Source organism: Austrofundulus limnaeus, unplaced genomic scaffold (genome assembly GCF_001266775.1).
Source record: "Austrofundulus limnaeus strain Quisiro unplaced genomic scaffold, Austrofundulus_limnaeus-1.0 Scaffold22, whole genome shotgun sequence".
Classification (NCBI taxonomy): domain Eukaryota; kingdom Metazoa; phylum Chordata; class Actinopteri; order Cyprinodontiformes; family Rivulidae; genus Austrofundulus; species Austrofundulus limnaeus.
In genome coordinates, this window is record NW_013952424.1 from 1,871,966 (window position 1) to 1,894,974 (window position 23,009).

The following is a 23,009-nucleotide window of genomic DNA, read 5'->3' on the forward strand; positions in this document are numbered from 1 at the left end:
TCTATATTCATAGATTTTTTTTCTGAAACCAACTGGACCTTTTCCTCTCACTATTTGACCACAGTAACATACTAACATACTGTATTTAGCCATTTCATATCCAGGGATTCCTGATGTAAATCAGCCAAAAAAGAGCCTTCCATTCTGTTAAATGTGCTTATAAATGTTATCAAATATTTAATTTTGAGTTGTGGGCAGATTATGTCCTCCTTGTGTAGTTCCACTTCTTACTTTTAAAATGCATCCATCCATCTTTATCTACTTTTCCTTTCTGGGTCAAGGTAAACACTTGAGAGGTTGCAAGTTCATCACAGGTCAATATAGAGGCGAACAACCAATCTCATTAACACCAAGGGACAAATTAGTTACTAGTTAACCCGATGTGCATGCTTTTGGTCTGTGGTAGAAAGTYGAAGCACATAAAGAAAACCCAAATGCACATGGAGAGAACATGCAAACTCCACCCAGAATCACTTTTAACAGCTGATTATAAACTTATGTAACATCTTTACCCTGTTTGTGAACAGATTACTTAACGATTCCTTCAGGGTGACAGGAAGTTGTTTCGGGCGCTTGTCTTTTCTTTATTGTGTGTCAGTAACACTTTGAGAAACAGCTGGAGCCCTGCAGAGATTTTGGTCCTGYTCTGTGCTGTGCAAACAACATTCCTGTTAAAACACATGCAGAATCTCACATTTTGCATTACTAATCTCATGCTTTCACTTGTAGACACACATTATTGGATCACTGCAGAGCCAAGGAAGTTTCCTGTCAGATAGCTGTCATGGCTTTGAGCAACTCCTTCACACTCGTCGTGTATTTATCACCTTGTAGTAATTGTCTAATAATTTTCTCCCTGCTCAGCTGATGCTTTTGACAGTTTGATTCACTGTGCGACTTAGCTCTGGTTAATTAACTCCACCATACTGAATAACTTCACAAAACATTATCGTATTTTGAAATGATTTTTGCGAGTCCACATAGTAAGAAAATTAGCGTAAACCATAATATGATTCCGTTGTGAGATTATTGATTTGTGTTTTTGCTCGATGAGGCTCTGCCTCTCGTGCCCAACTGATGTTGAACTTCTTCACTCAGTAAGAACTGTCAGTCCAAAGTTGTGCTTTTGGTTAAATTAGCTTAACAATTGTTTGTTCACAAACATGAGGGGGGAAAACGCTGACTTTCTGAATCCCAATCAAGCTGAAAAATGTCCAATTCTGTTTGCATGCTGAGCAATCTGTGCATCTCTATTAAGGACATAAATTAAGGTGTAGAGATATACTGACTGCCCCCTGTTCTCACTTTGCACTCTAGTCATATGTCATTGCAGTCTTTGCATGGGGGAGGGGGAGTCGATTATGTTTATGCTCGTATGGAGAAATGCACCTAGACGTGCAAGCACTGCACCTATCAGTGTCATTCTGCTTTCACAAAGCCCATATATTATGACATTATTCTTATGAGCAAAGAGCTGCTGGTGGAACTGCCTTTAAGCATAAAAGTGTTGATTTTTACTTTATTTTATTTGTCGTGTTTAAGTAAGGGTCACAAGGGACATGAAGTAGTGGGATCGACTAAAATATCTGATGCTGTTACTCATTGTTACAGGGAGTTACAGCATAAGGCTTACTAAAGAATTATGGCTGTTWAGAACACAAACAAGTAGAGTTGAGAGTGGCCAGCTAAGTGGGASAGAACAGTTGCCACAAAAGGAGCTGCCACCTTGTTGCTTAATGAGAATGAATGAAGACATTCCCAAACGTCTGCACCTGCCAGACAGTGTTCACTGCTTGCATTTGCACATTACTGAGCTCACTTTGACAAGAAAGYGCACACAGGCTTACTCACAACCTCTCTGTCAGTCACACACAAATACTCTCACAAACATTTCAGCACACACCCGGAGTCATACTGTAAACAGTGCATTCGCTACAGTCCACACCATGGCCTTTAAACTTTTATGATCCCAACTGGTAATTTGACACAAAGTTAAATCTCTGTGGTGATAACTATGATCTCAGTAATTGCAGCATGCACTAAAAGTTATGAAAATTGTGGCAGAGCTGCTGCCAGAGATGATTGAAAGCTCTGTATACCGATTATTCTCCTGTGTGGCTTTCAAGCTATACACAGCCTGCTCTTTTCCTGATGAGAAAATGCATACAACATAATGTATGCTCGAAGTAGTACTTAAGTTAAGTTTCGGTTCATGCCAGGTTGGACCTCATGGGTTTCTAAATGGCTTTGAATCATAATTGGGGAACGCACTGTTCTCTGTAAACTTTGCCCATTTGTCCAGTTTGTTTAAGGTATSTAGAATTCACTTCTGTTGGATGAGTTGATCAAAGAAAAATGTGTCACGCCTCAGTTTTTCCCCCCTCTTGTGTCCGGCCTCGTTTTTATTTAATTGGTTATTTTTTATTTATTTTTTATTTTTTTGTGCCATGTTTATATTATAGTCTGTAGTCCTATTTAATATTTTTGTTGTTGCTGTTCATTTTCAAACAGCTAAGTGAATTAAAACTGCTACAGTCTTTAGTACTTTGGAAAATCCAAACAAATGCAGGTGTTTGCACCCATCTTGACATAGCATTCACAAGCATGCTTTTTTCTACYTTTTTTTTCTCTTTTTGTCTCCTGTGCTCAACATAATCCCAGCATTTATGAGATTACCAAAGCCCATTTGTGTTCCAGTGAGAGCCATCTTGGCTCAAAAGAGGCCTCCACTGGGAACCATCTGGGCTCTGTTCAAAGCAGCTTCCCTTCACCACCTCTGTCTTCTGTACATTGTGACCAAATCTATTTGCTTCGAAAGGATAATGAATTAAAAATCTAAATTTTCAAATTTGATCATTTTTACAGTTTATTTTAATGTGTTTTATTTTGTCAAAATTGATCTCACAGCATTACCCACAGATGTTTAGTTTAAACTAATAGGCTACAACCTCACTATTTAGCACAGGTCACCAAACTCGCATTTGATTGAAAAACTCTCATTAAGACCTAATGCTATTTTCATTGGCAGTAATCATTCATGTTGATTCAGTTCATGTATAAAAATACAATTCACACTTAATTTAAAGTGTTGTACTATAAAATGGGGAGGAAAGCAGGAAAAAGTGTTTTTATTTAAGCTCTTAGTATTGACTTGATCAAGAAAACTAAGAATCTACACCAACAGTTAAATGTAAAACTAAAACAATAATTCAACCATTCAATTTATTTTCTCAAGTTGCTGTCACTAACATTTTAGACAACTTATGCAGTTTTGAAAGCTATCTACATTGAAGATAGAATTTAAAAAATAATCTGTAAGCCTGTTTTAGGCTAGCCTGGCCCTTGCCTTCCTATGCAGCTCCGCTCAATTCTAGTTTCCCTTCACTGCTCCGTCTGGGACTTCTCCCATTGAGATGGATTTCGCTGGCAGATTTTTAGCCGGGCCAATCAGAGAACAGAACGTCAATTTTCTGCGCAGTGTCTGCTTGTAGTTTATTTTACCTGGGCCAATCAGCAAACAGAAAGTGGAGCTTTGAACGACATCGACTTTCTGGGCAGTGTCTGCTAGTTATTTTAGCATACGGCAGTGGAGGAAATGAATGAAGCCAGTCCGTGTTGATAAGGCTTCCAAATTCAAATAAATTTGTCTGACAAAGCAGCAGCTCTCATTTACAGTCGTCTCGTTCGGCTCGGTACTTCTTTCCTCTCAGTAGGGTTGTTCACAGAACACTCTATTTCCGGTTTTAGCTTAGCCTCCATCACAGCGACATACGTCGCAGCCAACTGATCCAATCATTTTAAACTTCAGCAGAGGCCACACCTTCAGCAAGAAATCGATTCTCTATGCATCAAGTCCAGACCCTTGTACGAAGCAAAGTGAAGGACAGGGTCTGGTTTAAACCAGGCTAGTTTTAGGCATGTACATACGTAATGCTAAAAAATTTCACAAGTTGTCTAAGACGTTATAGTGTGACAGGGCCTTTAACCTATGCTCCAGTCCCAGGTGCAGTGGTCATAGAGCAAAAGGCCAGGTATACCTTGGACAGGTTTCCCAGTTAAATTAAGTTTATTTTCATTTATTGATATTTTCAGTTTTCTTTTATCATTAATCTGATATTTATTTCAGTTATTCTCCATAAAGTGAAACCCAACTACATGCATTGTTTCGTTGGTGTAGTTGAACAACGGGGCGAAGGTAACCTGGTGTGCATTTGACACCTAGTCATGAAGGTGTGCTGGTATTCTAACATTATGCTGGCATTCCACAGTAAGTCTGTTTGCTGATATTAATACTGTTTGCATGCAGGAACACCACCCCTGTTGGTATTGACTTGAGCCATGTAGCCATCTTGTCATCAGTGTGCTGTTGTCAGTAGCAGGCTAATTTTCTTACCATAAGGTTAGCAGTATGTGGTAAATGAACTTTCCTGTGTAAGTGGTCTGGAAAAAACAAAGACTAATTTGTTTTATTATGACATAAAGAGTATGTATCTGCATTGCCACTACAACCACTTCTCTCAAAAGAAGACATCTTTTTAAGATTTGAATTTTTCACATGAATCAAAATCCTATGAGCATTATTAAAGCAAGCAGAATATCATTTTAGTAAGTTCTTTCTGGCATTACTTCTTTGTTTTAGTTTTTTGCTTTGTACTATAGACCGTGCCGTTGTCCAGTTAATGAGTGTTTGTTCCAAAAGGCTTAAAAACTTGTGGAATTAAAAATGGCTAGCCATAGGGTTTGAATTTATTCAAACGTAGCCAGTGAAGTAGTGTTTGTGTTTATTTGTAATTGTTTGTAATATTTTGAATAAAGTCAACATTTATTCTTTTTTGTCTCTCTTTCCATATTGTTTAGTTCTTGACTTGCATTTGCTGTAATACTTTTTTTTTCTTTCCATCATTTTCCTCCTTTCCCATTTGACATTTTGCTCAGAGGACCAATGCTGCTCTTGTAGCATTGTTATATAACTGCCTCTGCACTTCAAGACAAAGATAAAACAGGTTTTATTAATTTCTGATATAAGGGGAAAGAAGAAGAATGATAAATAAAATGGCAGGTGATACAAATCAAATGAAGTTGGCTTGTTTCATGTTCTGGACCTGACAGAACAGTGTGTCCCAGTGTCCCAGCTGCTTCTTATTTTTCTTTTTTTTTCTTCTTTTTTTCTTTTCAGAAGTTTTTAAAATGTACTTCAGCAGCTGTAAAAAAAAAAAAAACACATTGATAAACCCTTTTAATCCCCCTAAAATTCTTCCATTATCAAATAAAGTGGTTTGATCTTTTGTCTGACGCACAATTGTAGGCAATTGCTTTCTAACTAACTGAACAAAACAAATGTAAATCACATTTATTTCATGTATTAAACACATTATTTCCTGTTCAAGCAGAAGACATTATGTAAACTTGTATGCCAACAACTTCATAAAAAGCTATTTGGAATCAGGGATGCTAATTAAGAAAATAAAACTAAAACTGGTTTGTTAAAGTTCTGCTCTGTATGACGAGCCGTGTGGTAACTCATAAGGTGGGAATAATGCCTCACTTAAAACGTCTTTTAATATTCTTTAATTGAAGAAGGTTCTCAGTGCTGAATCAAAAATTACATCTGCAACATTGATCTGATTTGGGCAGATCACTTTTTGTACCGTATAGGCATTTTTTTTGTGACAAAGCATGACTTACAGTGAAATATGAAATGTAACTTTTAGCTAAACTACGTTTTCAGTGATGAGCGGTGTTCCAACATGATTTTTTATTGTATACCTCTTTTATTTAGACAACTGATGAGTGGTTCTAACCCACATAATCTATGAACCGAATCCCCAAAGTGACTCTGTTCGTTGCATAGGTTGTGATTTGTGCTTAATAATGGAACATCTAATGCGTTCAGTAATAAAACCTTTTTACTGTCGCTGAGAACAAGGCAGAGCAGTTTACAAACTTAATTCCCTTCAGATTTCCCTTGTGACTACAGGGCTAAGCAGTTCAAGTCTTAATCACTTGACTCCTCTCTATCTCCTAAGCACACCTGTCCTCTGACTTTCTAGCTGACTTTATACTTTAGCAAAAAATATATATATTTAAATTTATCCCCTGATGGTCCATCACTTATGAAACAAAATGTTATGAATAGATAATTAGCCTGAATAGGCAGAATGTAGTTATAGACCATTGTGAACAATGTCATGAGGTCTTTTTCTACTTTGTCAGCAGGGTTAGCCCTTTCATTGCCCTCGTTTGTTTACTTAAAAGAATTGGAGCTTGGCTGTCACTAATTGAATATGATTTACGCTAGGAAAAAAGTAGTATAATGATATTTAGAGACTTAATTAAGTTTGGAGTGCATATTCAAGACTAACTTAAAGCCACTAACAGCCTGCGCTGTTTCTGCAGGTCGTGTGATTCCTGTGGTTAGTGTGAATAGGCACGATATTGAGAGCAGACAGACTTAATTAGGAATGTCAATGACTTAAGTTAATCTGAAAACAAGAGGACATTGCTGGCTTTTGTGTGGTGAGAAAATTAAACGAATACTGACCCAGACCACTTATTGGGATATCTGCCACAGAGCACTGAAACAGGATTTCTGTGTGTTCTCCCAAATCGATTGAGAGCTCACATCTCCCTTAAAGCCTGTTTAAAAACATTGCCCTCTCCTTAGAGGGGCTCATCCATTTTATTTGCTGCGATATACTTTCAGATGTAATCTTGAAATTAAATATCTGTGCACTCTTATTCTCATTTTCTTCTTCTTTTGTTATGTTGTGTTCCAGGTCGAAGTCGAAGTGGAGAGCATGGATAAAGCTGGGAACTTCATTGGCTGGCTGCACATTGAGGGTGTGAATCTGTCTGTGGCGCTGGTGGAAAACGCTCTGTCCAAGGTCCACTTTACAGCTGAACGCAGCCCCTACTACAAAGCCCTGGTCTCGGTAGAGGAAGTGTGCCGACAGAGGAAAGAGAAGGTAGGTCTAATTTAGAAGCACCAAGAGCACTAACTACTTTATATACTCCCAGCGAGGACTTGACTTCTAAGCGGCAAACCGCTTTCATGAAGCTCCCAAATGGTGAACATCACTCACTTTAATGCCACAGTAAATTTCATTCAGCCATGACATGGATAGCATCTAGTTTAGAATGGTTTAGGTGTACTGGTAGCACAAGATAACATCCTGCATAGCCATGGTGACATCTTTCTTAAGTCTTTTATTGAAAAACTGACTTGTCTCAGCACCTGACAGCGCAAGGAAAGAAAAATCTATATTTATTTGGTTGGCTGTCACATACATGAGCCATGGAGTCCTAGGTCTGACTGTCTATGAACATATTTTAGTTTCACTGCATGTTGATATTTCTTACAAATTGCTTTAGTTGCATTTGTCTTTTTCCCACGTTCAGCGTCAACGTTCATTAGCTTTTCACAGGCAGAGGAAAAAGTACAGTCCAAGGCAAGGGAGTTCATTGAGGATTCAGGAGTAAAATATAAATCTCCTTGTACCAATAATGATTTATTGGTCATGAGAAATGACATTAGGTCATTATGGTGGGGGCATAAATTTGACTAAAATGTATTAACACCCAGTCTGAACTTATTGTAGTTAAAGCTGCAGTGTTGTGAAATTGCTCCATCCAGGGTGGCAAATAGCCACATTTGCTGTTATCATTGAAGCTGTCTATCCTCAATGGGAGTTCTTTGATGGATGGAGGCCTTTCTCACGGTGATCCTGATCTTGCCTTGCATTTTCATTATGGCTCCACGAGTCACCCCTGGCAGATGCACAAAGTGCCCAGCCAGCTGTCATGGTTGTCCTCCTTCTCTCCATCTCTGTAACTTATTTCTTTCACTTGCTCTCCTTTTCTCTCTCTCTCCTCCACTCACTTCTGCCTATTTGGGTCCTTGAGGACACACAAATGCCTCCTCTTCCCATATAAATGTAATGTAGTGCTGGAGCTGAGAAGGGGTTGTGTTCTTTCTCCCTTCTAAGAATTTATCATGTTCATAGTTGCTGTGTTCCTACAGTGTTTGCTCTTGGCTCTCTTCTTTTTGTTACAATTACTCTCCATCTGTGGCTTCTTTTTTTATTATTTATTTGAAAACCCTGACAAATATAGATGAATATCTTGAGAGGGGGCCGCAGGTGAACCTTTCAATAAAAAAAAAATCTCACTAGGCCACCTAAACACTCAGACCCTGCCATCTTAAATCTAACCACAGCAAGAAGGTGCTGTCCTAACCTCTTGAACAATTTCAGTTCAGGTTTCCAGGTACCTTTTGCAGCATTGAGACAGATTGACTTTGAGCATGAGGTTTTGACTTGAGCTAACCTGAGTGTGGACAGGGCCATAAAGGAAGCCGGCAGAATGAGGCCTGAATTGACCAGACAGATGGTGATTATGTTTGATCTTAGTCTGCCACAGGCACCAGTGGAAAGATCAGCCACAGCCTGACATGTTTGTGTGTGTATTTGTGGAGAGGGTTGTTGTTAGCAAAGCGCATGGCCCTGACTTTCATGTGCATGCAAATGCATACTATGCAACTTGATGGCAGATGATGTGGGACTTGGTCCTCTAATTAACCCACAGAGACCATCTTTTAGAAAAGCCGAATGCTCGGCAGTTTTTATTTCTTCCTCTTTTGAAGTCATTACTGGTCTTTGTGGAGGTAGTGGCAAGGTAGGGCAGACTGGCTTCTTTCCCATCTTTTGTTCTTATTGCCCTCTCTTTATTGTCCCTATGGCTGTAGATATGGAAGACATCAGTGGCACTGCTGTGTCAGGCACCTCAACAAGAAAACAAGGTTGTCGTAATAAAGTACACTGAAGACGTGTGGAAACGCACACTTATTAAGGAAAAGTTTGCGTTGGCGGTCCAGTAGGGACCCAGGTCAACAAAGGGGACGGGGGCTTGCTGCTGTAGCATTCCAAACCAAAACTGCTTAGTTGGAGTGTCTTAAGTGAATATGAGATTTTGCTTCAATGAGACCAATGGGACAGGGTGGTTGTGCTCTAATTGAGGAATTCCAAAGGGTTTAAAAGAAAGCATTTTCTGGAGCTCAGCATGTTTTTAATCTTGCATATCAGCACCTCTTGGAACAATATTTGGAACAGTCTTCACAGCAGATTAAACTCTCCCCACATGAAGGAGACATGAGTTGTAGATCTGGGTTCATTCCTAAGTCTATTTTTTTTACATAGCTAAGATGCACAAGTCTCAGGAGTGTGCTGCTGTGTGAAAATTGTCATTGCAGTACTCTGTGTGAACCTTTACATTATTCAGCTAGAAGATAAACTGTTTTATGTACAACTATTCCTTGTTGCCAAGCAGCCTTCATGTCTGTTTTGTTCACTTCTTGCCTGGTTACTTGGAAATTTATCAGGCTTTTTTTATTATTATTTTTTCAACAAAACTATTGCTGAAACAAAACATCTGGAAAATGAGAGGCCATATTGTGAGTTATTTTTGTTTTGTTTTTGTATCTTGTTGTAGACGATAAATATATTTTTAAAAGGTTGCAGCATTTTGGTCTAGTGGACTGGGAGCAGACTAGGGCTGAAACTATTCCTCAAATAATTTGAGTAATTTGATTACAAAAAATCCTTGAGGCAAATTTATCTGCCTCAGAGCTTCGTAAAAAATACATACTGTTATAATCAGCGCACTTTTTGTCCTCCCGGAATGTTATTTGTGTTACACATCAAAATGCTACAATGTTAGCACTTCCGCTAACAGTTAAAGCTCCCACGTACTCGGGCATACTTCGGTCCGCGGAGGTCCGCACGGACTCGAGGCGGACTCGAAGCGGACGTCCGCTGGACTGGACCGCGCAGAGATAAATCTTTTTTGCGTCCACTTATGCATGCTCTGTGTCACACAATAAACAACCTGGCGAGAAACAGGACCTCGGACTGTCGACGCGTCACGCGTTTATGCTTGCTAAGTGCTATATTTAGCTTCAGAAGAAGACGAAGAGTGCCGAAATGAAGCGCCCAAAAAACGACAAATTATAAAAAGCATGGGAACATTTAAAACTAAACAGAAAAGACAACAACAAGCAATGCTCTGCACATCCTCGATGTTTCTGCACCGGAACAAAAACAGCTGCTGCATGTACCGAACGCGTCCGGAGTAGGGGTGTAAGAAAATATCGATACACTGAAATACAGCGATATTTCATTTCCCGATACTGTATTGATATTCTAAAGCCCTGTATCGATTTTTAATTAAGATTTAAAATGTCACCTTTCCTGCCAGTTGTTAATTTTTATGTTGTAGTTCAGCCTCTGACCACTTGCTGGCAGCAGTGAGCCAGCCATTTGGCTCCTCTACCTCTTGAGCACCAGAGAGTAAGGGTAGGATTAGCATGGTGAGTAAACATTAGCATCATGTTCCGATAGCTGAATCTGAGCGGAAAAGACCGACACCCTCTGCCTTCTAAGCTGAGGTAAGGTTACCAACAGTTACTTATTTGTCAGAATGTCTGTATTTTAAACCAAATTAAYTGTCTCGTGCGCTCTTTTTTTCCAACTTTAGTCAGCTTTCACGTTACGCATATAGCGCATGCGTCTTATCACCTCGAGTGAACTCGGCACTCAACCCCGTGACGTAAAACTCTGTCTGTTGCTCTCAATAGCTGCGTTTACATGGACAAAAATAATCGGAGTAAAGAGCCGCTAGGGCATGTCTATGTAATAGAATTTTTTGAGACAATGAATTTTGGTTTTTCTTTTTTTTCCAGTAGGAGGTTTTTATTTAATAGAATTTTTTAACCAAACAAAATTGCAATATATCGCAATATATCGCCTCTCTTACAGTATCGCAATATATCAGGATATATCGTATCGTGACCCCTCTGTCATGATATGTATCGTATCGCCAAATTCTTGCCAATACACAGACAGCCCTAGTCCGGAGTTAACCACGGGTATTTGTTTACGTTCCCTTTGGTTACCTAAATCTGTGTTAGTCTGTCATGTTACAGATGTACAAGGAGCAGGTATATTTAAGCTAATGTTATTTGTGCTGACAAATCATGGTGACCTGGCAGGGTTTTATTGAGCAGTGTTTAAGGTGTGTGATTAAAAACAAGACTTACTGTAAGTTTGTCAGGTAAAAATAAAAGCACAACAGATTGACAGCTTGAGCTGAAAAACATTTATTTGTTGATATGCTTTTATCTTAGTTTAAATTATACTTGGAGTAAATATTTCAAGTTTAAAAGTATTTACAGAAGATAGTTGGATTGTTTTTTAATTATTTGCTGCTGCTTTTTATGATTTTAGCCTTCATTATACTACAGTCATATTTGTTTGTAGCTAAGCAGTCAAGACTGAATCTTTTATTACCTAAATGGGAGCCCTGCATCAACCTAATAACAGTCTTAAAATAATTTTTTGTTACCATTAACAAGTGAACTCCACAAAACTTGATACTAACCATTTTACTTATTAAATTTCTAACAAAAAAAGATTAAATTTTCCAATCCATAACAATAAATTTGCAGCGTTTAGATTTTTCAGTGATGGTTAAAAATGATTCATTGACAGAGTGCGTTTAATTAATGCCTCCTCAAACCTTACATACATAAATACAAACAAATGGAGTTTAAAATGCATTAATTAGTACAACTGGTGTTGTAATTTTACTTTGATTGCAGCAGGGTCATCAGCAGGTTTATATTACCCCTTCACAATATTAAATAATTGTATTTCTCATAAAATAATTAAGTAATTACTGCAGAACATGACGTTTTTTATTATCCGATTACTCAGTTAATTGTCAGAATTATCAATAGATTAATCAATTACTAAAATAATCGTTAGCTGCAGCCCTAGCGCAGACTTTTAACTCATGAGATTTTGGCTGAAGCTTTCATTGAAGTTCCCTTGAGTTGGCAGGTGTGGGAAATTCAGATTTTAAAAGGATTAAAGATGCTGAAATAAACAGGGAAATGAATTAAGTTTTCTGAAGGCTCTTAGCTCCACGTTGCGAGTTAGAACTACCAGTCTTGCAGGATTTAATGTATATTGTCTATTTTCTTACATCTATGCGAAGTGATATAGTAATGGTTAGTTAGAAGAGGAAAAAAGTGCAACAGACTGGCCTTATGTAAAAATTAAAAAGATAAAATGGCACTCAGTATTAATCAAAATGTGGGCATTATTAAGCAATTTATTTTCCTTTAATTACTTAATCTTGAAGGAGATTACTATGCTCAGAGTGGGTCTCAGTGTTGGTGAATGAAAGGGAGTAGAAAGAGTATGTGACAACACTTGTTAAAGGTATTTTGTGTCACGAGACTTTTTTTTCTTTCATCACTTCCTACCCCCCGTTCCCTTAACCCAGTTCGATCCTCTTTAGACCACACTGTCGGTCTTTAATCTCTGCAGCGTTCTTGTAGCCATACATTCACTCTCATCAAACGTTCCTCGTCCTTCTGTCCTCCTTCAGCCAATCATTGAATCCCTGTCATGCCCATGTTTCCTTCAGCTGCTTTGACAGTTTTCAGATCATGCTGGACAGCTCGGACTGCGTACCACTGATGCAGAGCAAGCTGGGCACCTGCATCAGTTGTACTCCCAATTTTGGAGCAGGAGGAGGAAATAAATCTTTGAGAAACGCAAACTGAAGATCTGCTGCTGCCTTTTCCAATACTTCATCCATCTGTCAGCAACACTTGTCAAAAGCACTTGAAGCAGCATCTTTCTGACATTGAGCTGTGTGACGTGTCCTTGGCGGTGCCTGATTGAAGTACATAATCTTGTTTTAGAATTCCCTTTTTTACCCCTCTCAATGATAGTCCAGTGTAACTAGTCCAGCTGACTTGACTAGAATGTACCTTTATGTTTTAGTCGTTGTGCAAAGCAACAATTTTGTACAACAAATCAAATCATTCAAACAAAACTTGGCTAAAAACTGGGTAGCATGGATAGCAAATGGACATCTGGAACTCAGTTTATTTGATTCAAGTCAGTAGGTTCACTATTCATGCTAAAATCCTACAAAAGCCAAACACAGGTTCACTTTATCTATAATTTCTTGCTGTTTTTCCAAGACTGTGTAGAAACATCTCCCTTACCCCCTCTATCATTTATGCTGCGTCTCCTCTGCAGTCAGCACATCACACACCTGGCTACACAGAGGATAAATCCAGGTAGCTTTTAGCAGAACTGCTTGGCTTCCCTTTCTGATTTCATGCTGCACAAAGTTTACATCCAGCAGACGGGTTTCACATAAAACAGATTATCTATGGTACGCATTGTGTCCTGTGCATTTAAATTGAAGTCTGCATTGTTTCTTTTTGTTTTACCTGGAGCAGTTTAAATCCACTGAAATCAGACAAAATGCCTGATTAGTACTATGAAAGACCATTTTGTTATGTATGTGGTCAATTGATTCTCAGTCTGCTGTGAATGGTCTACATCAAATTAGGTACTAGCAGCCTTGTTTAAGTTTCATGAATGACTGTCTTTATGTTCAGTGATACATGTTCAATGATTTCTTAACCCTGAAGTCATTCAGAACTGCAATTTGTTATTTTTCTGCCCATGGTTTTGGTCTTATCTTAAAATAACCCGTGGCAATCACTAAGTAGATCCATGAAAATTTCAGAGTTAATAAAAAAAACAACTAATATATGTATACCCTAATATGTCAAGATGGCTTTCATTTTCTATTTAAAACCTTGGAATTGGATCTATCGATATTTTGCTTTTGAGATCCAACTGCATTGATTTCTCTGCATTGCTATTAAGTTGAAGTAGTTTGTAAAATGTAGGAAAAGCAGTGATAAGTACACAAGAGCTCTTAAGCTTTATGGTAACACATCGCCTTTCAGATCAGTAGCTCAATTCTCATGTACGATGCTGGAAGTCATTGACACATTCGGTGCGAGAACACTTTGCTTTACAGCCAGTGTGTCAATACCCAAGCAAGATGGAGGTTGCACGCTTTGGTGGCAAGTATGAAAGGACAGTGGGATCACAGCATGGGGACATTATTGCCTGCAGGGTGGTCTCGATGGGAGAGGTGACCCATGTGAGACCTCACATCTCTGGAAAACATGGGCTGGACACTGTTATGCACTACTGATTCCCAGGCTTCACTCACATTACATGCAAGTATTTGTATATAACTTTTAACTATTTACTTAAGGTTTTGGATTACATGAGGAGTAGAACGCCTTTGTGTGTTTGTGTGTCTATGTATAAGTTTTTACTCCTGCCATCGTCTTTCTTCTCAATGTTTGCACAAAATGAACCAACCACACAAAAGCAAAGAGCTGACAGAGACTTTTTTTATATGGCTAAAAGATTACATAATCTGATTCTCAGTGTGCAGTGTACACATCCTTGCTCACACTAACTTGGTTGCAGATGGAAGGAAGCACCACACGTGCGCACACCATACTCTCACTGTCTCTTTTCTGCTTACTCAAACATGCTTTGAGCCTGTGCACACACAAGCATACACAGGCACACACTCTCCGGGGACACCACCCCTACTTTAGTCGGCAAGCTGGACCCTCAGTGCCCCGAGGCATTGACGGAAAGACATAGAAAGAGATCAGTGGACCCAGTGATGTGTGTTGTTTACACCCCCAACTCCCACTCCTCTCTCTCTCTCTTTCTCTCTCTCTTCGTCTTCCTTTTCCCCAATTCTAAGCTGCAAATTCAGCAGTCTGTCACCTACACTCACAGCCTTGTGAAATCACACACAAGCATTCTTTCCATCTTTATCTGCTTCATTCACCGTCTGACAGAATGTGCAGCCATGCACATGACAGTCACCTGCAAAGTCAAGGGGACAAACTTTTCTTTTCCTTTTCCCCCTTTATAAGCAAGAAACTAAGACACCCTCAGTGACGTCTCAGCAGTCTCACCTTCTGTTCCCTGAATTATACATTCACATCAGTTGCAGGATTACATGCTGACTTTAAAAATGTCATCTGAAAAATGCATCAAGTCGCAAGGACATCACAGTCCTGAGGAACAAGTAGACTTGGATAAAATATCTTACTTGATGAAGCATATAAACAGGAAGTAGGCCTTTCTGTTCTACTTCTGTGTGCACTTGAACTACTTTTCCTGGTGCGGCAGTCTTTTTCATTGCTTTTTCTCTTCATGTGAAATCTATTTTATGTAATTATTTTATTTTTATTTTTTGCATTTATTTGCATGTTTATTATCATACATGTGACCTATGTATTTAAGATACATTTAGCCATATGTCCTTGGCCCTGTTCTTTCCTGTCTAAAGATCTGCATAGAATTCTTGAACTCTCTGCAAAGGTCCTTGGGGGGCAGGTTTTCTGCTGCCTTCAGTTCATCAGTATAGAAATATTTCAGGCAGCCTCTTCCTCATCCAAACATCTTCACTCTGCCAGGATAAAGGACTAAGGCCAGGAAACCAGAGGAAGATGAGAAGCGTAAGATGAGGGGAGAAGCTAACAAAGGATAATGAAGGATGTCATTGTGTTGCATTATGGCTGATTAACGTGCTCTGCATCATCACCTTCAAAGGTTTAAATAAATTAAAAATATATTAATGTAAAAAAGGTGGAAATTACAATGAAAAGTTAATCACGATTAATTGTGGTATTTAGCCGATAATGATTAATTTGACGATTAATCCCCTGGCGTCCCTGGACACACTCATGTCCTAGTCACATGACCAATTTAGTGGGAAAGATTTGCTCTTCAATCTGTTCCAAATTGTGTCAAAATTACAGACTTCAGGCTATACATCAAATTTTAAATTGTGTTGATAGATAAACAAATTACAGAACTTTTTTTTTAAATGTTCATCATATTTGAAGCTGAGAGGAGAAGCGAGCGGACTCTGCCTGGTGGCATTAATCATATTAATCGTCAAGTGCCAAAAAGTAATAGATTAATGTTTTTCTGACGATTAATTGCACAMGATATGATTATGTCCAGCCCTAATATATACGTATATATAATTCTGCTTACTCTCCACCCCTTATAAATATAGTCTCACTCCCCACCCCCCCATACACACACACTTTTTTTTTTATAAAATGGGTCTGAAGAACATGCGCTTGTAAGAGTTGGTGCAGTAAGAGAATGGGTTTCAGTATTGTTTCCTTCATTTTACAGTGGTTAATATATCACATCATTTAGATGGTTATTTCATTTTATTCTTTAGATGATTGACATTTATATTTTCTTAGAATCATCAAGATAATGTTATGAAAACATCCGGCCTTCACATTTGTTTTCTCTACCTCAGGTGCCCTATCTAATCACCCCTATCTATTCAAGGCTGAAGCAAATACAATAAGWTATTCACAATTGCACTAAAATAAGACACAGGCAATTTATAGTCATTTACACACACTTTGACATTTTTTAGGGCCTCTGCTCGGAGCCACACTTAACTCCATTTAATATGGGTCGGCTGTGAAACACCCCTCCCCTACTTTTTTCCTGCCTCTGCTTCCCTTGCTTTTCTCCTTTGTCTAATGAAATGCTAAATATTTGTTACTTGAGGGCACCATTAAAATGTTCTTCTTGGTGGTTAGATCTTCAAGTCCTGTTCTACTTAATGAGCTCTGGTTTTATTAGTTCCAATGCAGTAAAATGGGACCTTGCTGACATTGGCCCRCCCATCTGTCATCAAAGAGATATGACATGTACACTTTTCCTTTGACTTGTCTGACTATGATAAGTAGGCTTTAAGATTTATACTTTTCAGTTCTTGCTGTGTTGAGATACTGCATTGGTGAACTGATTTCCAAGACAGTAGTTTTGAGTAGGGCTGAGGCTAGATTATCTTAGCCTTTATTTGTTTGAGGTTCCGTAGTATGATACTACTACTACTATCACATTCAATAGTTTCCATAATGTTGAGTTTAAATAATGTTTTTYTAACAAAAACTTTTACACTTCCAACAGGTTGTGTTTCTGGCCTATGTTGTTTGGTCACCATAACATTCATTTTCATCTGTATTTTCTGCCACCTATCCATGGTTGGYTTTTGGAGGCAAAAAGTCCTGGAGGAAAACCCAGATATCTCTCCCAACAATGATCATCAGTATCCAGCTCCTCGTGGCAGGTCCCAATTTTTTTGCAGGTCAGAGAGTATACAAAATTTCTCCAGCAAATTGTGTCTGCCCTGGAGTCTCCCTTCAATGCCTGGAAAACCTCTATGGAGACATCCTAGTCAGCTGGCCAAACCACCTCAGCTGACTCTTTTTGATGAAGAGGACTCTGAGCTTCCCCTGGATGATGAAACTATTCACTTTCTCTTTAATTCTGAGCTGGGCAACTTACTGAGAAAGTGCATTTCAGCCACTTGTATCTCATTATTTTAGTTATGATCCATACCTCTTGACTACTCATGATGGATCCATGAACCGGGAGCTTTGCCTTTCCACTAAACAATTTATTTACAGTAACAGACCAAAGAAACATGCGCAATACTGCAAACAATGCTTAGTTCTTTACCTTGTAACATTCATTTAATTTTAACATTACCATTTGCCAACTAGTAGTTTTCAGTAKGAGAAAATAAGGGTCCAATAGAAAATAAAATAAGGGCTTTAGCTGCTTTAAATGTCCAAGTACCTGTTTGTCAAAATAAAATKATCATGAAATAGATGGTAAATAAAATGATCATGAAATAGATGGTCTTTGTACTTTCTGCAGGGWAAGGAGAGAAGTTTACTATGCTGCCAGTATGGGTACAAATGCCTCATCAGTTCTCTTTATTACCTGCACACAGACACATTGGCAGACTGTTCTTGCTTGAGCAGCCAGTTCTATTCCTAAATGAATTAGCTTATTCTTTTTTTTTTCTGTTCGCCTCACGTATGTGTCCCTTGCGAATCCCATTCTTCCGCATTTCTCCTTTCCAACTCTTCCACTTTTCTTTCTTCAATTCATCTGCTCTTGCTACAGTACCTACACACTATCATTCCCATTTTTCTCTTTCCCATCTCATCTTTAATTCAACTTCTTTGTCTCTCTGACTCCCTTATTCCCCATCTCCCTTTTACACTTTTTCAATCTAAGCCCTGAATTAGGCGTCCTATTTATTAATCTGCCTATCTTCTTATGCTCTCCAATGCTCTTACTGAAGAGAATACATCGTTCATTGATTCATTTATGAGTCTTTTTTGGCAAACTGCTTTAGGTTTCTGCATTTTCCTTAGTGTACAGCTTCATCTACTTCATCTACTTTGTCCCTCATGCAAATAACAGTACATTCWCTATTCATTCAAGAAAAACATTGAAGACTGCCATACTGCAACAAAATGTTATTAGCCGAGTAATAAAGTTTGCAGTATTGCAGGATACTGTTGGCCAATTATATATTTATATCTGTAAACAAACAAACTTAACTTTAATCAAACATGGATACTACTTTGGTCTATTATGACATGCAAATAAAAATAAAGATGAAAATGAGATGGTATATCAGTTTTTCGGGTCAAACACCGTAATTCCCACATTTGTCAACATTTTATATTTCACACCATTATTAATTCCTTTAAGTCTCAGTGATTCTATTCATATAAACATCAAAATTTAGATGGTTCGTTAAAAATGTTCTGTTATAATTGCTTGACTCATTAGTCCAACTAAGAGGGTTTTGAATTATTGTCAAGTGTCTATTAACATGACTACTTGATTACTTAAAAAGAAAACTTACTAGCTCTGCATTTCTTCCATTTAAATGCACCAATATGAGCTTTTTTTTGTGTGAAGATTCAGGTTTGAGAAACATTTGATGGACTGATAAAATGTYAAAGGGGCAATATCATGTAAAATCAACTTTTTTGAGTTTTAATATCATGTTATAATGTTATACTCTCATAAAAAACATGCCCAAAGCCTTGCTTTGACTCATTCATGCATGTTTGAGAAATCCTGCAGCATTTTTAGGCAGCCATGCTGAGGAGCAAAACGACAGGTGGAGACCAGAAACACCTTTTGGGACCAGAAATGCCTCTGGGATGTGTCTTTAAGCCGAACTTCCTCATGGCGGAGTGCCCCCCCCTCCCCACACYCCGCCCATGACTCCTGCAGGCTCTTGGGTCAAATTGAAAGTGAAACTTTGTCTGCTGTGCTCYTAACACTAGTCCTCACTCAGTGAAGCTTTTTTCAGATTAAAAATACCTTTGAGGAAATGTATTTTCAGTTGCCAAATAAACTGCATCATAGCCCCCCACCCCCCACCACGCACCGAAATAGGCGGGACAGAAGCAGAAGGTGTTTCTTAAAGACACAGAGGCCAGTTTCAAGGCATTTAGAAGAGAAAGTGATGAGAAGATAATTTTATTTTCTATTCAAACATAAAAACAGCATTTTAACAACAGCTAAAGGTGACATTGATACTTTAGTATGGTATAGTATTTAAATGTGTACCTGAGAAACACATAACATTGCCTCTTTAAGCACTACTTTGTAATTCAGGTCAGTCCACTGTTACTGTGCAGTTTCCTTGCTTGCTAGCCTGCAGAAAACTCTCTACATTTTGAGTAAGGGACTACTCTGTTAGTTTTTGGGAGTGTGTTTTTGTACATTTTAAAGCTGCTGTCCTTTTTTCCTCCTTCTCTGTCTCGCCTTAGGGAGAGACAGTTACATAATCARGATCTCGTCATCCCTGCACTTGCGATTCCCGCTGTTGTGCGAGTCTCTTTTCTTACCTTTCTTCTYCTTCCCCTACAAACTACTTTTCATGGTTAATACTTACGTTATCCTGCTAAGTCTCGCATGATGTGATGACAWAAGATAACCTTTCATTCATAACTTGACATTTTGAACCGTTGTATTAACAAAGATAAAYGCCAAAAGGTCAAAAACTTTGTATTCGTAAAAAGACTACTGGAAACAAACCTCAGTGTTTAACAAACCTATTTTATAACTGGCTGTTCGGTGTTTTGTGTAAGTACAGAACAGTAAACTTTTTCAAAAGAGAAGAAAAATTTCATTCTTAACCTTGGAAAATGGCCATTTACAAGAGCAATGTCAGACATTTGAATCACGCTACAAACTATRATTCACTTTATGTGGGAAGTGATCCAGAGACTTCAGGGGGATTTCTTTAGATATTATGATGTTGGTTTTCCTCATTTTGTCCTGTCCACTTACTTGTTTAATTTTCCCCTTTGTTTTAGGCTTTCTGTTGCTACTCCTTCTGAAAATGAACCYGTCGTTTCTAAACTCGTACATCATTCTCACTCTCTCAGCCCTCACCAGCAATAAGACCAACTACTTAGAAAAAAACAGGGGAAGCAGTGATGCCACCCTGTAAAACCAGTAGCTATGGTAACCATTTTGAAACCCAGGAAGGCTGTTTATTAAAAAAAATGATTGATTGCTTTTATATTGCATACTTACACACYATAATAATATAAGGTGACCATACGTTCTTTTATTTCTCCTTTTTGAAATTTCCTTTTGTAGTTTCCATATTGTTTTCTCAAAGACAATAAATCTCATTGACCCAAAAAACATCTTATAGATTAACAAAGATAACAAAGGGCAAAACCCAGGACAATGCACGCTAAAATTGCAGCCCACTTTTCACAGCATGTGGCAAAGGCTGGTGGACAGATTTCTAGAACGACCAATTTTACCTATTTGGCTTTAATGTTACAAAAACCCTTATTTAGAGTATCAATGCAGGTAAAATTCTCTTAACCTTGGTAAAATTTTCTTATGATTAGTCTTGAACATTAAAATACTCATTATAAACAGTACCATGCACAGTAATTTGAAGTTTAAAGGCTCTCACATACTCGAGCGTACTGTGCGCATTCCACGAGCTATGCGGACTCTGCGCATATTGTCCGTGGGCGGTTGAGAGTTAATACTCGAGCGTACTGACCGCCGGACAAATTCTTTAATTTCTCGCAATTTCAGTCGTGATGTCAAGGATCAGGAGGAAGAGATAGTTTGCATGTTAGCTTTAAAACAATAAAATAAAAGAACTACCTTACCCAGGATCTGAGCTGTTTMCTCCCACAAATTTGTTGCTCGCTGAAAGTCTTTATATTCCTTCATTGATGTGTCGTAAAGTTTKCTAATCTCCATGAGATGCTTTTCAAGATTTGACTCCATTTTGTCCACAAGCGACACAGATTCTCAACTTTATYAGCTTGGTGTCGCACCCAGAACAGTACATGCCATTGTGCGCACAGCGGACGCGGATGTAAAAAATTGAYCTCTGCTCAGACCAGTCCGTCGGATGTCTGCTACGGGTCCGGGCGGACTGAAGTATACCAGAGTATGTGGGGGCCTTAAAGTTTAGTGGGGGAATCAGATTTACATTTTTTTTATACAGTTTTCAATTGTCTTTGTGTGTCTCCATAGACCCACATGTGCATAATTTGYTGTTGAAGCACTAAAAACTATTAGAATCGAACTGACTGAAAAGCAAAATCTGTTCAAGGAAAACAAGAATTTCTAATCATAGTAATCAAACTTAAATCAAACAAACCCTCCTATGATTTCTGCCTCTTTATATTTTCCACATTTCATTTTCAGCTACATCTCAATCTTAAGTCATTGTGTCATGCCATGTCAATGACACGTTTCTTTCCTACAACTATGCCTTTTTTACGGCTGCTTCTCCCTCTGTCAAGACTTTGAGGACTGAAAATCTGTATCATGTGCAGTCAAGCTGGAGTGGTTAGCTTTAATTGCGTGCTTATTCCTTACCGTTGTTTTTGATTGCTCTGATCTTTCTCTGCTTGATCATTTTTTAATGGCCACAGACAGACACAGCCCCTGCTCCAGTGAGGGGAAAAAAAACAGGCCACTTGATATGAGGCTTCATAAGCCGAGGTGAACGCCTCCAGGAATGATGTGTGTGGTTTTGTGTCTGTCTGTGTGTCTCAACTGTGAGCAATGCTTGGATCGTTTTCAGAGATGTCTGGTCCTCGATTCCGGCTGAGGAGGATGGCACCCATAAAGGATATTAGCACAGGTACAGATTTTTGTTTCCTCACGAATCACTTTGATTATACACCCATTGGCTCTGTTTCTATGGTAACCCCATGCCCCTTTTGGTTCACACGCTCGTTCCACCAATCTGTCAGGTGTAAGTTAAAGCTTGTTGTTAATAGTGTTTTGTTTGCAGGTAGWTGGGCCTTCTTGATCTCACAAACACATCTAAGTAGGTGTGTTAGATTTGTGTCAATAAGTATAATAAGTTGCACCATGATAGCCTTGTGTTGTATTCAAGCACTCGGCGGCTGTGTGAGCGAGTCGTGTGCAAGCATGTGTGCGTTAGCAGCATAAGTTGGGGTCATTTTAGGCGTGTAAGCTGAGGTTGAGCAGTCTTGCCGCCTGCTTGCTTTCTCTTTGATGGGAGAACATCTGTTGGCTGTGATACGAAGCTGRGGAGGAAATCTTTCTCTCTTCCTTTCCATCTTTCCCATCTCTCTTACCCATTCCCCAGCTGCTCAGCTTTCTCCCTTCACCTAAAAAACCCTGTYCCACACCACCTGTGCAGTTTTAATACATAATTCATCTGTTAAAGTAGCCACATTTAAAAGACTCAAACCTTTCTGTCATCAGGCTTTCTGTCTCTGACAGAAGTTGGGATAGTTTCTTCTGTTTAATATAGTTTTTAGTGACATCCATATGTAGAAATCTAGTCAAAATGATAATTCAATAAGCATCGCTGCTATTTGAATTATTTTTTTTGATTGGTGTGAATTTGCCGTGGACACATTTTTCAACCTTCAGTCAACATAATTTTAATTTTATGCAGATGTCTAGCCACCTATTGTACATAGTTTTTTTCCCATCATACATACGGGCACACATGTGGAGCAGAGGACTGCCATCTAAGGTGCCCGGGGAGTGACTGGAGGGATAAAAGACCCATTATACTCCATCTGAAGCCCAACAGTCGATGTTTGGTCACTTGGCTGTTCAGCTTTTGTTTTGGCACTCACCTTTCWTAGCTCGAGACACACTGCACCGAGCTCCTGGGAGACCCTTCCCCCTGTGATATACGTCGCAGCACATGGTTTY

The 23,009-nt window shown here is 38.7% G+C and overlaps 1 protein-coding gene across 1 annotated transcript in view; it reads left to right on the forward strand.

Annotated features, from left to right (window-relative positions):
* The window catches only part of snd1 (staphylococcal nuclease and tudor domain containing 1), a 173,169-nt gene that overhangs the window by 99,678 nt on the left and 50,482 nt on the right, over window positions 1-23,009 (forward strand). Inside the window, exon 17 of the mRNA XM_014004184.1 lies at window positions 6,777-6,965. Coding sequence (XP_013859638.1) covers window positions 6,777-6,965 — 189 coding nt within the window. The remainder of the gene's footprint in view (window positions 1-6,776; window positions 6,966-23,009) is intronic.